The 18,918-nt window shown below is 42.1% G+C and overlaps 1 protein-coding gene across 3 annotated transcripts in view; it reads right to left on the bottom strand.

Annotated features, from left to right (window-relative positions):
- Window positions 1–18,918, bottom strand: part of LOC139226791 (E3 ubiquitin-protein ligase rnf213-alpha-like) — a 165,936-nt gene that overhangs the window by 123,683 nt on the left and 23,335 nt on the right. For all 3 annotated transcript variants that reach the window (XM_070857804.1, XM_070857806.1, XM_070857805.1), the window contains exons 8-9: window positions 15,447–15,646; window positions 4,682–4,968 (exon numbers count right to left, since the gene is read on the bottom strand). In XM_070857804.1, coding sequence (XP_070713905.1) covers window positions 4,682–4,968; window positions 15,447–15,646 — 487 coding nt within the window. The remainder of the gene's footprint in view (window positions 1–4,681; window positions 4,969–15,446; window positions 15,647–18,918) is intronic.

Genomic DNA, 18,918 nt, shown 5'->3' with positions numbered 1-18,918 from the left:
TTCTACGGGATTTCTGCAAACATCGAATGTGATGGTTCCATTCTAATTACTATCAACTGACAGTTAACATGCAGGTACATCAAGCAATTAGAAAAGCAAATGGCATGTTGGCCTTTATTACAAGAGGATCTGAGAGTAAAGATGTCCTAATGCAATTATATCATACATCTTGGCAGTCCCTCGAAACGAGGACGACTTGCTTCCATGCCAAAAAAGGATGAGTTCACATGTGTTTCAATGAGGGACCTGATATTTCTGGTCCTGAACTACATGTTGAAGGGTGGAAGATGCTTGTGCATGGATCTTTTTAACATATGGTGACCATTGCACACCAATCACCACACAGGCTTGACAGCTAGGTCTTGGTCCAGTGGCAAGGATTAACCAAGACGACTGGAGACCTGCTCTGCTGCACGGACCTAGTGCGCACACATATCGCAGTGTGGGCTGGCCCGTGCTGCCCCTGGGCCCACGCCTCTTCTGGCCCCGGGCCCACGCCTCTTCTGGCCCCGAACTCACGCCTCTCCTGGGCCCCGATCACGGTCGCTCCACGATCTGTTGCCGCTTGTGCCCACACTCCAATCACCCACCTGGACCTTGATGATGTCCAATCCAGTTGCCCTCTTTGCTGCCGTGGCCCTCCTGCACCAACTCGCACTGTACCTTCTAGTGGCATGGCCGCTCCAGAGCCCACAGCACCGCTCCTTTTATGGCCCGACCTGCTGCTGATGTTCCCTCGCAGGTCGGGGCAATTATATAAAGGCCCTGATGATACCACACCTGGAGTATTGTGTAGAGTTTTTCTTTTCTTACCCAAGGAAAGATACACTTGCCATAGAAGGAGTGCAACAAAGGTTCACTAGACTGATTCCTGGGATTGGGGGGGGCGGGATTTGTCCTACAAGGAGAGATTAAGTAGACTAGGCCTATATTCTCAAGTTTAGAAAAAACAATCCTCGATCCCTCCGTCCTTGCAAACTACTGCCCCATCTCCAATCTTCCTTTCCTCTCCAAAGTCCTTAAACGTGTTGTCGCTCCTAAATTCGTGCCCATTTTTCCCGCAATTCCATATTTGAATCCCTCCAATCCGATTTCTGCGCCTGTCACAGTACCGAAACCGCTCTCATCAAAGTCACAAATGATATCCTTTGTGACTGTGACAAATGCAAACTATCCCTCCTCGTGTTTCTTGACTTCTCTGCAGCCTTTGACACGGTTGACCACTCTATCCTTCAACACCTCTTCACTGTGGTCCAGCTGGGTGGGACTGCACTTGCTTGGTTCCATTCTTCTCTCTCTAATGGTAGCCAGAGGCTCACCTGCAACGGCTTCTCTTCCCGCTCTCGCATTGTCATCTCTGGTGTTTCCCAAGGATCTATCCTTGGCCCCCTCCTATTTCTCAGGCGACATCATCTGGAAACACTGTCAGTTTCCACCCAGCTCTATCTCTCTACCACTTCTCTCGACCCTCCACGGTCACTAAATGGTCAAGACTGCTTGTCCGACATCCAGTTCTGGAGGAGCAGAAATCTCCTCCAATTGAATATTGGGAAGACCGAAGCCACTGTTTTTGGTCCCCACCACAAACTCAGTTGTTGTTGTGATCTCATACAAACATACAAAATTCTTACAGGGCTTGACAGGGTAAATGTAGGGAGGAGGTTTCTCCTGGCTGGAGAGTTTAAAACCAGGGGTCACAGTCTTAGAATAAGGGGTTGGCCATTTAGGACTGAGATGAGGAGAAATTTCTTCACTCAGAGGGTCGTGAATCTTTGGAATAGTCTACCCCAAAAGACTGTGGAGGATCAGTCGTTAAGTATATCCAAGACAGAGATTGCTAGATGTTTGGATATTAGGGGAATCAAGGGATATGGAGATATGGGGACAGTGCAGGAAAGTAGAGTTGAGGTTAAAGATCAGCCATGATCTTAGAACATAAGAACATAAGAATTAGGAACAGGAGTAGGCCATCTAGCCCCTCGAGCCTGCTCCGCCATTCAACAAGATCATGGCTGATCTGGCCGTGGACTCAGCTCCACTTACCCGCCTGCTCCCCATAACCCTTAATTCCCTTATTGGTTAAAAATCTATCTATCTGTGATTTGAATACATTCAATGAGCTAGCCTCAACTGCTTCCTTGGGCAGAGAATTCCACAGATTCACAACGTTCTGGGAGAAGAAATTCCTTCTCAACTCGGTTTTAAATTGGCTTCCCCGTATTTTGAGGCTGTGCCCCCTAGTTCTAGTCTTCCCGACCAGTGGAAACAACCTCTCTGTCTCTATCTTATCTATCCCTTTCATTATTTTAAGTGTTTCTATAAGATCACCCCTCATCCTTCTGAACTCCAAAGAGTAAAGACCCAGTCTACTCAATCTATCATCATAAGGTAAACCCCTCATCTCCGGAATCAGCCTAGTGAATCGTCTCTGTACCCACTCCAAAGCTAGTATATCCTTCCTTAAGTAAGGTGACCAAAACTGCACGCAGTACTCCAGGTGCGGCCTCACCAATACCCTGCACAGTTGCAGCAGGACCTCCCTGCTTTTGTACTCCATCCCTCTCGCAATGAAGGCCAACATTTCATTCGCCTTCCTGATTACCTGCTGCACCTGCAAACTAACTTTTTGGGATTCATGCGCAAGGACCCCCAAGTCCCTCTGCACCGTAGCATGTTGTAATTTCTCCCCATTCAAATAATATTCCCTTTTACTGTTTTTTTTTTCCCCCAAGGTGGATGACCTCACATTTTCCGACATTGTATTCCATCTGCCAAATCTTAGCCCATTCGCTTAACCTATCTAAATCTCTGCAGCCTCTACACAACCTGCTTTCCCACTAATCTTTGTGTCATCTGCAAATTTTGTTACACTACACTCTGCCCCCTCTTCCAGGTCATCTATGTATATTGTAAACAGTTGTGGTCCCAGCACCGATCTCTGTGGCACACCACTAACCACCGATTTCCAACCCGAAAAGGACCCATTTATCCCGACTCTCTGCTTTCTGTTAGCCAGCCAATTCTCGATCCATGCTAATACATTTCCTCTGACTCCGCGTACCTTTATCTTCTGCAGTAACCTTTTGTGTGGCACTTTATCGAATGCCTTTTGGAAATCTAAATACACCACATCCATCGGTACACCGCTATCCACCATGCTCGTTATATCCTCAAAGAATTCCAGTAAATTAGTTAAACATGATTTCCCCTTCATGAATCCATGTTGCATCTGCTTGATTGCACTATTCCTATCTAGATGTCTTGCTATTTCTTCCTTAATGATAGCTTCAAGCATTTTCCCCACTACAGATGTTAAACTAACCAGCCTATAGTTACCTGCCTTTTGTTTGCCCCCTTTTTTTTTTTTAAACAGAGGCATTACATTAGCTGCTTTCCAATCCGCTGGTACCTCTTATTGAGCAACGGAGCAGGCTTGAGGGGCCGAAAAGCCTACTCCTGCCCTATTTCTTAAGTTCGAACACAACACAGTTGGTAATTATGGCTTTCCGAATCCAACTCATTTGTATTTTATTTGAAAAAGATACTCTTTGTCTCTCTCGGTCTGACAATTCTTAGTCATTGCAATGCTTACATTTAACTTTGAGTGGAAACTAATAGAAGCTAAACAAAAAAAAAAAAATCCATCAATCCAGTTGACTGAACAATACTGGGAGCTGCCACATGCTCAGGCTACATAATCCAAATGATGCAGAGTCATAAGCTCTGGGCAAAAATATCAAGTCCATGCACAGGGATTTGGAGGAGGCTTTCCAAGTAAAAACTTTGAAGACATAAAAAGGCACAAGACAACATAAATGCTAAAAATATTGATACTGCAAAATCTACTTTAATAAAATCAATTGAATCATTATTTTGAATATTAGAAATTTCCGTTGCCAAGGACAAACAAAATGATGAAAAAAATGTTCAGAAAGCATTGTGATTTGTCGGAAGCTGGTGGCCAGATTGTGCAAAGTGACACGTTTACAAAGGCAGAACCTATTATAAATTCGGTTATATAAACTGATAATGGAAAATGTTGATAGGTAGTCTGCGTATTCGTAAGATTTTTAACGATAGGACAGAGGAGGAGAAGGGGAAGGAGGGGTAACAAGAGGGGCAAAGGAGGAAGAGCATCTTCTACAACTTATAGTTTATAAAATTATAAATTAAACTTTATATTCAGTTAACTTTTTTTTTAAAACCTGTCCCCTGCTTTAGAATTGTTGTAGGAGCTGTTTCTAAGCAGTCAATTTATCTAACATTCTACAAAATATATAAACGACCACGTAGCAATTAAGTATGTTTTTCCAAGTGCTGCCAGTGCTAAGAGAAAAAGAACAAAGGTGGCATCTAGAGTTCAGCTCAGTATGCCATGGGTCAACAAAATCAAGTAATTCATGAGGCTATCTTTAGGAGGAAGTATTAGAAAAGAGGACAGTGTCCTGTGACTTCATCCAGCCTCCAACAATTTATCTTTAAGTGAAGATGAATGAGGAAGAATTTTGATTAAAATATTTCCATGTAAAGATTTGCCTGTTCAAGTTGACATTAGTTTTTGTTAACATTTTGTATATTTTTCTCAGAATAAGCATCCTTTCTTCAAACACAGGATAATTTCTGCAAAGAATCATACTGCTGAAATGAATAAACCATCGCAACAGTTAATAATCCAACTTACTTGTTTCTCCCCAAAGTGAAGGGATGTCCAATGAACTGGTTGTTCTTCAAAAACCATAGGGCGTTTATAAACTTCAAAGAATTGCTGCAGTTGATTCAGGAAACACTTTAAATTCTTTTCGTTCCATGTTGAAAGAATATCAAACATGGTGCACACCAAGATTTCCCCAGCTAGTATTTTTCCTTTTGTTACATCAGTTTTATTACTCGTTATAAAGCGGTTCTTCAAATTCACGAAAAAACCTTCTTTGGGTGCGGCACAGATAATATCATCGTACTGATGCCATCCTGATTAAATATAAAAAGGCTCTTTTAGAAGTGAAGGAACACAAAAGTACCAAAGATTCATTTGAAATTTTCTCAGGCCCCATTTTCAAATGTTTATCTACTCTTCCCTTAAGTGATGCAGTGGGCCTGCCTTAATTACTCCATGTGGCAAAGCATCCCATGCTCCAACATCTCTGTGCAAGGAAATTTCTCTTAATCTCTTTTTGCCCGCCCAAAATTAGATGGCCAATGCTGATGAATGTGCATAAATGAGGTAGGTAGGTAGGTAGGTAGGTAGGGAGAGAGAGAGAGAGAGAGAGAGAGAGAGAGAGAGAGAGAGAGAGAGAGAGAGAGAGAGAGAGAGAGAGAGAGAGAGAGAGAGAGAGAGAGAGAGAGAGAGAGAGAGAGAGAGAGAGAGAGAGAGAGAGAGAGAGAAAGAAAGAAAGAGAGAGAGAGAGAGAGAGAGAGATCGGGAGGTGGGGAGAGGGAATGGGTCAAAAGCGGGATGTACATGTTTAACAGAATATTCACACAGCATTCTGATCAGGACAGAGATCTGGTTCATTGCAAATAAACCTACTGGTTTGTAATTTGCGGTCGGCGGTGAAGCAAAGGCGTCACCGCGTACCTCGAAGAAAGCTGGCCATAGAGATCTTGCAATCTTGGTGGCGAAAACGTGAGGTTGCTCGACGTGTAATTGATTGTGGCACTGTGAATAAGGGATTCCTATGCCGATGCAGCAATGACACCATCAAGCTGCCTGAGCTGCCAATCACACTGAAGAATTCTCAGACAGCAAACCAGGAAATAAAAGGCAGCTTTTATCCTCACTTTAAAAAAATGTTAGAGTGCAAAATAACGATTGGGACTTTCACATGGGGATAAGGTAGAAGCTGAAATATCATGAATAAACTTTTTTTTTTAAATAATTTTTCAAAACAATTGTAATTTTTAATTAGAATGGACATTCTACAAATATAAAAAATAGTTATTCAGGGCCAGAACAGTTGTTTAGCAGTCAATGCGCTGTTAAAACCCCAGTTAAATTTTTTCCATTTAATGGGTAATTTAAAAGCGACATTAGCACAAACAAGCCAAGAACGTGATAACAGGGCACTTAGAAAGAAAGTCAGAATATGATTGGGCAGAGTCAACACGGTTTTATGAAAGGGAAATCATGTTTGAAAAACCTATAAGAATTTTTGAAGGTGTAACTAGCAGGATAGATAAGGGGGAACCAATGGATATAGTATATTTGGATTTGCAAAAGGCATTCGATAAGGTACCACACAAGAGGCTGTTACACAACATCAGGGCTCATGGGATTAGGGGTAAAATATTTGCTTGGATTGAGGATTGGTTAATGGAAAGAAAACAGTAGAAATAAAAGAATCATTTTCAGGTTGGCAGGTTGTAACTAGTGGGTGCTTTGGTTTCAGCTATTTACAATCTATATCAATGACTTAGATGAGGGGACAGAGTGTAATGTATTCAAGTTTGCTGTCGATACAAAGCTAGGTGGGAAAGTAAGCTGTAAGGGGGGCACAAAGGGATATAGACAGGTTAAGTGAGTGGGCAACAAGATGGCAGATGGAGTATAAAGTGGGGAAATGTGAGGTTATTCACTTTGGTGGGAAGGGTAGAAAGGCAGAATTTTTTTTTAAAAAAGGAGACACTCAAGTAAATGTTGGTATGCAGGGGAATTTTGGTGTCCTTGTACACAAATCACAAAGCATGCAGGTAAAGCAAGCAATTAAGAAAGCAAATGGTATGTTAGCCTTTATTGTAATGGAGTTGGCCTTTATTGCAACAGGGTTGGAGTACAAGAGTAAGGAAGTCTTGCTGCAATTATATAGTGCTTTGGTGAGACAAGACTTGGAGTACTGTGTACTGTTTTAGTCTCCTTACCCAAGGAAGGATATACTTGCCTTAGAGGAGATGCAACAAAGGTTCATTAGATTGATTCCTGGGGTAAGAAACTTGTCTTATGAGGAGAGGTTGAGTAGAATGGGTGTATATTCTCTGGAGTTTAGAAGAATGAGAGGTGATCGCATTGAACCGTATAAAACTCAAGAGGGCTTGAAAGGGTCAATGTTGAGAGGCTGTTTCCCCTGGCTGGAGAGTCTAGAATCTAGGGGTCATAGTCTCAGGATAAGGGGTCAACCATTTAGCACCGAGTTTGAGGAGAAATTTCTTCAAAGGGTTGTGAATCTTGGGAATTCTCTACCCTATAGGGCTGTGGATTCTCAGTCATTTAGTATATCCATCTGTGTAATCACTAAGCAATTCTGCTGGACTTAAACTGTCTTCCATTTAGAGACCAGTATCCTGTTGAAAATTGGGATTGTGCAATACATCCTTTCTGTGTATTTAAAAACTTCAACTTTTCCTTCGATTTCACTGAAATTCACACAAGGACTTCTGCCTCAAAAACTGAACTCTTAGAACTAATGCATATTGGGGAACTTTGTGTGTTGGACTCTACATCTGACAAGTAACGCACTTGAACATGAACTTGGCATCTTGTGCTGTAATGAGTTTTAATGCAGTATTTTCCGCCACTAAAATGTTGGTTCTATGTAATATCTGATGAATTAGAAATTGTGTCTTTTTTTTTAAAAAAGCACACTGTTGCGTTCTAACATAAATAATTTAATTTTGTTTTATCCAAGTTTACAAGCCGTTTCTCTTAAAATAGCTTGTTTGAGTAGATTGGGCCTATACTCTGAAGTTTAGAAGAACGAAGTGATCTCATTGAAACATACAAGATTCAGAGGGGGATTGACAGGGTAAATGTTGAGAGGTTGTTTCTCCTGGTTGGGGAGTCTAGAACTAGGGGGCATTGTCTCAGGATAAGGGATCGGCCATTTAAGACTGAGATGAGGAGGAATTTTTTCACTGAGGGTTGTGAATCTTTGGAATTTTCTATCCCAAAGGGCTGTGGATGTGGAGTCATTGAATATATTCAAGGTTAAGATACATAGATTTTTGGACACTGGGGAAATCAAGGGATATGGGGACAGTGCAGGAAAGTGGAGTTGAGGTAGAAGATCAGGCATGATTTTATTGAATGGTGGAGGAGGCTCGAGAGACCATATGGTCTACTCCTGCGCTTATTTTTTGTGTTATATTTGGTGCAAATTCAAGTTTATGAAGTATAAATGGCTGCAGTAACAATGACAAGTTAGCAGAGCGATAGAATACAAATCAGGAGATTATATTGCCGCTGTGTAAAATGCTGTTATGTTGCTATCTGGAATATGGTGTGTCATTATAGTCCCCTAATCATAGGAAATGTATTGCTGTCGTTGAGAGAGTAGAGAGTTGAGCAACCAGACTCGATCCTTTCAGGCCGTGCATTCCAGATCATAACTTCCTGCGTGAAAAAAATATCTGCATGTCGCCTATGTTTTTTTTGACAATTACCTTAAATCTGCCTTGTGTTCACCAATCCTTCTGCCACTGGAAACAGTTACTCCTGATTTACTCTATCAAAACCATTCATGATTTTGAACACCTATCAAATCTCCTCTTAACCTTTCTGCTCTGAGGAGAACAATTGCAGTTTCTCTCGGCCCTCCAGGTTACTGAAGTCTTTCATCCCCAGTAACATTCTCGTAAATAGGCCAAATAGCCTAGTTCTATAGGTTCTATAACTGAGAACAGAGTAGATTCCCATCCTTGTAAGATTCTTCCACTATCGATCATTACTGTTAGAATTTGTACTTTTAAAATATAATTTTCAAATGACATGATGACAGTTTATGTAAGCAGACTGCACCACTTACAATCAAAGATCCACTTCATTTGTGTTCTGCCCTTGCAGAGACAACACACCATAGAGCTAACAGATAGAGGTAAATTGCATACTGGAATTTTTGTAAGATTCCCACTGCAGTTTTCAATCTGACATATCAAAACTTCACACACAATGTGTACACAGAAAAACTATTCATTTATTTATACCTTAACACAATCAGCATATCTATTGTATAGAAAAAAATACATGTGGCATACACTCCTGTCCACAGACGTTATTTCCAATAACACTTTTCATCTCCCAATATTTATAATAGATTAACCATGTATTGTCTCTGAAATCATTCATAATGTTTTATCAAAAATAATTGTTCACCATTTTTTTTTTCAGTAACTGAAATTTTTACTGACCAAAATAAGGTTTTAAACAAAACATTTAAATTACATATTTGATAACATGATTACATTTATCAACTGAACTGTCTTTTACATTTTTTAATACCTTCACTAAATTTTTTTACATGAAGACTTCATCTTATCTCAAAAAACCTGGGCATTGAATAGATATTTTTCAACAGTTGAAGAGGGTCAGACAGACATTCAAATACATCTGTACATTCGAATCATGTGCAGTTTGCAGAATTTCCCTAACAGCGTTTAACCAATTAGAAATTAAAAGGCGTATCCCCTCATCCTCTGAGGATTTGAGTGTTACTTACTTTCTTTGAAAATCTTTTGGGAAAATCAAGACTAAATTCTTAAAGCTTTAGTTCAGGCAAATCTAGCATTATTAACAAATACTGCATTTAACAAGAACTGTTCAGACAGACAAGACCTGTGATCAACACCTTTGATCACAGTTTCTTGGTTTTCTTTCAAGAACAGATTTTTTAATGGTCACTCGCCTGTTTATTGCTGTGAAATTTCGATCAAAAGGTCTCTTTTTGAACCATATTTTGAAGCTTAAAGGAATTTTTAAACTTTAAAAACTTTGAAACTGCATAAATAATTAACTTTGCTTATAAAAATTTATGTTTACTAAAGCTCGAACTTAATAAAAACACAATAAAAAAATACATTTTCTGCTTCTGTACTTCTGGCACACACTGGGAAGCAGATATCGTCAAATTCTTTCCCTCAATGTTCTGTGTATTAATTTTAACAAGCTGGCTAACAATGTAGAAAGCAGTGATGGAGAGGGGGAAACTGACGGTGCAAGAGAGGGGTGAGGAAGGAGTATAATGGACTATGGGGGATTGTAGCTCGATAGTTCTAAAGTGGCCAAGGGCTGTTCAGGTCCCATTCATCTGGGCCCCTCCTCACCCACAATGGTACAAAACACCAGCACTACCCCAATGTTCCAAAACCCCTCCCAGTCCCAGGTCCTGCTCCACAGACCTCCTCCTTCCGTCTACCCGTCCCTCCGCCGACCCCAACCTGATATCAGAACTCCTACCACAGCTTCCCAGTGTTCCATGATTCAGCCCAATGCTCTTAGATTCCAGGGCACCGCTCTGTGATCTCAGAGTCTGCCCTAGTGTTCTCAGACCTCCCTTTCCAGGTACGACTAGTGATGGCAATGAGGAGGTGGGTAGGAAGGCAAGGGGAGAAGAGATGCAATGGGAACAAGTGGGTGGGGGGAGCACAAGTGATTGAGAAAGGGTATGGGAAGGGAACTACTGAGGGCAACATTTATTCTACAACCAAGACAAATGCAGTCTTCAGTCATTGGTGGCCCATTTCCCTTGTCCATCATCCATAGCATCCACCACTTGAGAGGGAATAAGACTTTGGCTTAGTGGAGCATTTCTACCTCAGTCAAAAGGTTGAGGATTCAGAGCCAGCTCCAGACAGTGCCAGTCAATGTCTCCCCCACCCCCCAATTTGTTTTGGGTGCACATGCACGAAACTGAACACTGAAAAAGTCAGTCCCAGGCTATGCGGGGACAGCAGAGAATTGTGCAGCCATGCAGCTTAGAAGGGACATTGGTCCCTAGTGAGTGGAAACCAGAGCTCCGGCTCTGAATTCTGGGTTGACATCCAGCGGGCTACTCCCATCCAGTGGGTGTGGGCGGATCCCCCTCAACGTATGGGTTATGGGAGCCCATAAAACTCTTATACTGCATAGGAATAACCACCGCATAATCTAGTCTAAAGATGGTTACGTTGTGGCCGGTAGACAGTTAATCAGGCTGCAAATCCGTCCACTACTTCACAATATCCCCTTAGGGATGGATGTGAAGATAGGAAAACAACCATCTGAAAAAGGGGGAAAAAAGAGAGAAGTAAAAAGACTTGCATTTATATAGCGCCTTTCCCGACCTCAGGACTTCCCAAGCACTTTACAGCCAATGAAATCATTTTGAGATTTCGTCACTGCAGTCATCATAGGCAGTCCCTTGGAATCGAGGAAGACTTGCTTCCACTCTTAATGAGTTATTTGGTGGTTGAACAGTCCAATATGAGAGCCACAGACCGTCACAGGTGGGACAGATCGTCGTTGAGGGAAGGGGTGGGTGGGACTGGTTTGCCGCACGCTCTTTCCGCTGCCTGCGCTTGATTTCTGCATGCTCTCGGCGATGAGACTCGAGGTGCTCAGCGCCCAGCGCCCTCCCGGATGCACTTCCTCCACTTAGGGCGGTCTTTGGCCAGGGACTCCAAGGTGTCAGTGGGGATGTCGCATTTTATCAGGGAGGCTTTGAAGGTGCCCTTGTAACATTTCCGCTACCCACCTTTGGCTCATTTGCCATGAAGGAGTTCTGAGTAGAGCACTTGCTTTGACATGCGAACTATGTGGCCTGCCCAGCGGAGCTGATCAAGCGTGGTCAGTCCTTCAACGTTGGGGATGTTGGCCTGGACGAGGACGCTAATGTTGGTGCGCCTGTCCTCCTAGGGGATTTGTAGGATCTTGCGGAGACATCGTTGGTGGTATTTCTCCAGCGACTTGAGGTGTCTACTATACATGGTCCATGTCTCTGAGCCATAGAGGAGGGCGGATATTACTACAGCCCTGTAGACCATGAGCTTGGTGGCAGATTTGAGGGCCTGGTCTTCGAACACACTTTTCCTCAGGCGGCCGAAGACTGCACTGACTGGAGGCGGTGTTGGATCTCATCGTCACTGCCTGCTCTTGTTGATAGTCACTGTAGTTATGTAGGAAACACAACAGCCAATTTGCACACAGCAAGCTCCCACAAACAGCAATGTAATAATGACCAGATAATCTGTTTTAGCGCTGTTGAATGGGGGACTTTAATCTTCATATAGACTGGGCAAATCAAATTGGCAAAGGTAGTCTAGAGGCAGAGTTCATAGAATGCATTCGAGACAGTTTCCTACAATAATATGTTATGGAAACGAGTGAACAGGCATTTTAGGTCTTTTAATGTGCTAATTAGCAGGGTTAATTAGTAATCTCATAGTAAAGGAGCCTTTGGCGAAGAGTGATCATATGATTGGGTTTGAGTGTGACATACCCAAGTTCAAAACTAGAGTACTCTATGTAAATAAAGCCAATTACATAGGTTTGAGGTGCGAGTTAGCCAAGGTAGATTGGGAAATTAGATTAAAAGATGTGACAGTAGATAAGCAATGGCAAACATTTAAAGAAATATTCCAAAATGATCAACGAATATACGACCGATTGAAAAATAAAAACTCCACAGGCAAAGTGATCCATCTGTGGCTAACTAAAGTAGTATTAGATTAAGAGAGGTTTATAATGTTGAAGAATAGTAGTAATAGATGGGAGAGTTTTACAAACCAGCAATGACCAAAAAATTGATAAGGGAGAAAATAGAATGTGGGTAAACTAGTGAGAAATATAGAAACAAGATTGTAAGAGCTTCTACAAGTATGTAAAAAGGAAGAGAATATCAAGTGTAAGCATTGGTCCCTCAAGAGGCTGAAACATGAGAAATTATAATGGGGAATAAGGAATTAGCAGAGACTTTAAACAAATATTTTGTAGCGGTCTTCATAGTGGAAAGCAAACCAAAAAATAGGCAAGGTGATCCATCTGTGGCTAACTAAAGTAGTATTAGATTAAGAGAGGTTTATACTGTTGAAGAACAGTAGTAATAGATGAGAGTGTTTTACAAACCAGCAATGACCAAAAAATTGATAAGGGAGAAAATAGAATGTGGGTAAACTAGTGAGAAATATAAAAACAGGGACTAATGCGAGTGAAGAACTTAACGTGATTAAGATCAGTAGAGAAAATGTACTTGAAAAACTAATGGGACTAAAAGCCGGCAAATCCTGGATCTGATGGCTTATATGCTAGGGTTCTAAAAGAGGTGGCTGTAAAGATCGTGAATGCTTTGGTTGTGATCTTCAAAAATTTATAAACTCTAGAATGGTCCAGCATAACTCCGCTATTCAAGAAAGGAGGGAGAGATAAAACAGGGAACTACAAGCCAGTTAATCTGACATCAGTCATCAGGAAAATGCTGGAATCCACTATTAAGGAATTGATAACAGGGCACTTACAAAATCAAAATATGATTAGGCAGAGTCAACATGGTTTAATGAAGGGAAATCCTGTTCAACAAATTTGGTAGATAAAGGGGAACCAGTGGATGGAGTATATTTGGATTTTCAAAAGGCATTAGATAAGGTGCCGCACAAGGGCTCATGGGGTTGGAGGTTAAATATTAGCATAGAGAATTAGTTAACGATAGAAAACGAAAAGTAGCAATAAACGGATAATTTTCAGATTGCCAGGCTGTAAATAGTGGGGTGCCACAAGGATCAGTGTTTAGGCCTTAGCTATATACATATTTAACCAGAAAGTTAGCATGCAGGTACAGCAAGCAATTAGGAAGGAAAATGGCATGTTGGCCTTTATTGCAAGGGGGTTGGAGTGCAAAAGAAAGTCTTCCTACAATTGTACAGGGCTTTGGTGAGACTACACGGAGTACTATGCACAGTTTTGTTCTCCTTATCTGAGGAAGTATATACTTGCCTGAGGAGGCAGTGCAACGAAGGTTCACTAGATTCATTCGCAGGATGAAAAAGTTGTCCTATGAGGAGAGGTTGAGTAGATTGGGCCTATACTCTTTGAAATTTAGGAGAAGTGATCTCATTGAAACATTGGTTAGCGCCACCAGTTAGTGCAGCGCTCGGGCGAGGTCTGTCAGCGCCTGCCGCAAGCTTCAGTGAAGGTTCAGCGGCGGCGCTGACAGTTTGCACTGCGCTCGCTAACGACCCCACTCGATGACCTCACCGAATGTGCAATGGCCCTGTAGCACCGCATTTGCAAAATTCAAGTCTTTCATCTGCCGTAGCACCTGGCACTGAGACCAGTAGGGGAAAAGCAGTCGGTCCAGCGACGATATCGTCCGGAGTGCAAGGCAAGTGCTGAAATTTCACTTTTTCAACTTTTCGGTTTTGTTGCAGTGAAGAAGTGTGGGTGAGGTTTATTAATATTTGTAAACAGGATTTTGTCTTTCATCTTTCTCAACCAAACATGACTCGCACCTCATATTCATCCTCACCCTCACACACTTACCACAGCTGCAAGCCTCACACCCACATAGTCGGAGGGATAGATACTAGGCACTGGGATGCTGGCATCCTACCAACAAAAATTGAGTAGTCCTCCTGTGCTATTGTTCCATTAGCTCCCAAAGAAGAGTATGGAACACTTCTCTTAGCGCTCCACTCTCTTCTTGGGGCGATACAACTGAATATCCCACTTTGAGGCGGTAAACATCTCCCGGCGGTAAAGGTAGCGCCTAGCGGCGTCACCGCCTCAAGGGGGGGGGGGGGGGCGCGCAGGGGTAATATCAAATTTCTAGCCTATAAGATTTTGAGGGGGATTGACAGGGTAGATGCTAAGAAGTTGTTTCTCCTGGTTGGATAGTCTAGAACTTCAGGATAAGGTGTCAGCCATTTAAGATAGAGATAAGGAGGCATTTCTTTACTTAGAGCATTGTGAATCTTTGGAATTCCCTACCCCAAAGGGCTGTGGATTCTGAATCGTTGAGTATAGTCAAGTCAGAGTTAGATTTTTGGACTGTCGGGTAATCATGGCATATGGAGATCAGGTGGGAAATTGGAGTTGAGGTCGAAGATCAGCTATGATCTTATTGAATGGTGGAGCAGGCTCGAATGGTCGTACGGCCTACTCCTGTTCCTAATTACTATGTTCACAGGAAGTAGAAAGGTAGATTTATTTCACAATTTGTAACTGGTCTCGAGATGTTCCGGTTCAAGATTTCTCTCAACTCTTCTCTTTTTTTTCACGACAGAGGGGCCGCTTCCAAAAGCAGATCAATGTCCTTAGGAACCAAAACCTGTACCTTCATACATGCCATGAATGGGGTAGCATGCAAACAGGTCTGACAATCACCCCTGAGATATGGAACAAAGCACTGGAGATTGTGCAGCATGCTCACCATATTCTCCAGTCTTCTCCAAAAGGATTTCAAAACCATACTTTGAGTAAAGCAAAGTCAGGTTTATTTACAAGCTATATAGTACACATAAATAGTAAGCCACAGCAAGATAGTGAAAGTACAAATACTGATTTGTAATGAAATGTGAAACCAGAGCAGGATCTGCAAGTAGCCGAACTGATGAGCTCACATACCAACTCCAAGAATATATAAGAATATAATTTTTATTTCCCTACACAAATGCTGTAAAAGGACAGCATCATCTTTATATAAAAATAGAGTAATGTCATTTTAAAAACTAGACTTGTTGTGGAACCAGCAATAAAATAGGCTACTTACCTCCTTCATGAAGCAAGTTTTGCTGAATATGCAAACAGCGATTAGTGGTGCAACCATCAGGTGTATCCCACTTATAAATTATTTCATACTCCACTTTATCGTCATGTATGACTGCATATTTATAAGCAAGATTTTTTCCAACTATTCCTTTGAAAGCAAAAAGGTGACCTTCAATTAAGTATCCATGTTCTCCCATTTCTCTGTTGATGCAAAGAAGAAATAATTTGTGATAATCAATTTATATGGACAAATAAGGGAGACAAACAATTTAGATCTTTATTGATCACACAAGCTTAAGGAGTGTTATGAAATCTTAACCCGGTCAGGACAGAGATGCTTGTATTGCATCAGAACTCTCAGAATGTCAATATAACACACTACAGAAATCAGAAAGCCACAGAACATTCATCTATCCATCCTTTATAAAATTGAAATAATTTAATTTGTAACAATCCACTACTGCAAATGTGTTGTAAGGATGTAATTTTCTACCTTACTTTATTTTTAATGCAAGAATGCAGTCTATAAAATAGAATAAAGCAAAGTTAATTTTCAAAATTACAGTATCAGAGGAGAAATTGCTTGTAAGTTTGAATAAAACAGAATTAGATTATTTGTCAGAACTCAGCAGTGAGCTTCTTTTTAAAAAAAAAAGTACAATTTCTACTCATCAGATATTAAAAGAACATTTTAGTGGTGGAAAATTCTGCATTAAAACTCATTGCAGCTCAAATTAATCTTCAAGTGCGTAACTTGTCAGATGTAGAGTCGAACACACAATGTTCCCCAATATGCATCAGTTCAAAAGTAATCCTGTGAGGCAAAAGTCCCGTGTTAGTTTCAGTAAAATCCAAGGAAAAGTTAAAGTTTTTAAATAGATACACAGAGGATGTATTATACATTATCCAAGTTTACCAATTTTCAACAGGATACTGACATTTAAATAGAAGACTATTTTGAAGTCCAGTGGAATTACTTGTTGGTTGCCCACAGATGACATAAGTCGTTCCTTCCAGTGGATTTGGGTCCAAGTGATGCAAAAGTTTCCATCTCCGTAACTTCGCCGGATTCTGCCCTTGCCTCAGTTCATCCTTTTTCTTTATTCTTTCTGGGATGTGGGCATCGCTGGCAAGGCGAGCATTTATTGTCCATCTTTAATTGCCTGAGAAGCTGGTGGTAAGCCATCTGCTGGAACTGCTGCAGTCCTTGTAGTGAAGGTACTCCCACAGTGCTGTTTGGGAGAGAATTCCAGGATTTTGACCCAGCGACGATGAAAGAACGGTGATATAATTCCAAGTCAGGATGGTGTGCAATTTGGAGAGAAGCTTGCAGGTGATGATGCTCCCATGCACCTGCTGCCCTTGTCCTTCTAGCTAATAGACGATGCGAGTTTTGGAGGTGCTGCCGAAGAAGCCGTGGCGAGTTGCTGCAGTGCATCTTGTACATGGTACACATTGCAGCGACGGTGGTGGAGGGGATGGCAACCAAGCAGGCTGCTTTGTCCTGGATGGTGCCGGGCTTCTTGAGTGTTATTGGAGCTGCATTCACCCAGGCAAGTCGAAAATATTCCATTACACTCCTGACTTGTGCCTTGTCGATGGTGAAAAGGCTTTGGGGAGTCAGGAGGCGAGACACATCCCAGAGTACCAAGCCTCTGACCTGTTCTTGTTGCCACAATATTTATGTGGCTGTTCCAGTTAAGCTTCTGGTCAATGGTGACGCCTAGGATATTGATGGTGGGGGTTCAGCAATGGCGATGCCGTTGAATATCAAGGGGAGGTGGTTAGACTCTCGCTTGTTGGAGATGTCATTGCCTGGCGCGAATGTTACTTGCCAGTTATCAGCCAAAGCTTGAATGTTGTCCAGGTCTTGCTACATGCAGGCATAGACTGCTTCATTGACACATAGAAATTTACAGCGCAGGAGGAGGCCATTCCGACCCATCGTATCCGCACCGGCCGACAAAGAGCCGCACGGCCCTTGGTCAGCAGCCCTAAAGGTTACATATAAACCTATGAACAACGACGGAAAGGTAAAGAGCATCCAGCCCAACCAATCAGCCTCATCACAACTGCGACACCCCTTATACTAAAACATTCTACACTCCACCCCAACCGGAGCCATGTGATCTCCTGGGAGGCGCAAAAACCAGATAAAAACCCAGGCCAATTTAGGGAGAAAAAAATCTGGGAAAATTTCTCTCAGACCCATCCAGGCAATCGAAACTAGTTCAGATCATCACCTTGGCCGTATTCGATTCCCTGCAGTACTTACTATTATATCCCGGGATGGCAGGACTGACCTATCAAGAAAGAATAAATGAACTGGGCTTGTATTCACTGGAGTTCAGAAGAATGAGAGGGGACCTTATAGAAAGGTTTAAAATTCTGATGGGTTTAGACAGGTTAGATGCAGGAAGAATGTTCCCAATGTTGGGGAAGTCCAGAACCAGGGGTCACAGTCTAAGGATAAAGGGTAAGCCATTTAGGACCGAGATGAGGAGAAACTTCTTCACCCAGAGAGTGGTGAACCTGTGGAATTCTTTACCACAGAAAGTTGTTGAGGCCAATTCACTAAATATATTCAAAAAGGAGTTAGATGTAGTCCTTACTACTAAGGGGATCAAAGGGTATGACAAGAAAGCAGGAATGGGGTACTGAAGTTGCATGTTCAGCCATGAACTCATTGAATGGCGGTGCAGGCTAGAAGGGCCGAATGGCCTACTCCTGCACCTATTTTTTATATTTCTATGTTTCTATCTGCTCCGGCCAACAAAAGGTCATCCAGTCTAATTCAAATTACCAGCTCTAGGTCCATTACCCTTCAGGTTACTGCACCTCAAGTGCCCATCCAACCATCTCAAAAGTGGTGAAGGATTTCTGCATCCACCACTCTTCCAGACAGCGAGTTCCAGATCCCCACAACCCTCTGCGTAAAGGAGCCCCCCCACAAATCCCCTCTAAACCTTCCACCAACCACCTTAAAACTATGCCCCCTCATAATAGACCCCTCCACCAATGGAAATAGACCCTTACTATCCACTATGTCCAGGCCCCTCAATATTTTGTACACCTCAATGAGGTCTCCTCTGTTCCAATGAGAACAAACCCAGCCGATCCAATCTATCCTCATATTCTCCGTTCCAGGCAGCATCCTAGTAAATCTCCTCTGCACCCTCTCTAGTGCAATCACGTCCTTCCTATAATACGGCGACCAGAACTGCACGCAATACTCCAGCTGTGGCCTAACCAAAGTATTGAACAATTTAAGCATAACCTCCTTGCTCTTATATTCTATGCCTCGGCCAATAAAGGCAAGCATGCCGTATGCCTTCTTAACCACCTTGCCTGCTAATTTCAGGGATCTGTGGACAAGCACTCCAAGGTCCCTTTGTTCATCTACACTATTAAGTGGTCTACCGCTTAATGTGTATACCCTTTCCTTATTAGTCCTCCCAAAAAGTAAATCACCT

The sequence above is a fragment of the Pristiophorus japonicus genome, chromosome 16 (genome assembly GCF_044704955.1).
Source record: "Pristiophorus japonicus isolate sPriJap1 chromosome 16, sPriJap1.hap1, whole genome shotgun sequence".
Classification (NCBI taxonomy): Eukaryota; Metazoa; Chordata; class Chondrichthyes; family Pristiophoridae; genus Pristiophorus; species Pristiophorus japonicus.
This window is presented reverse-complemented; position numbering and strand designations above follow the sequence as displayed.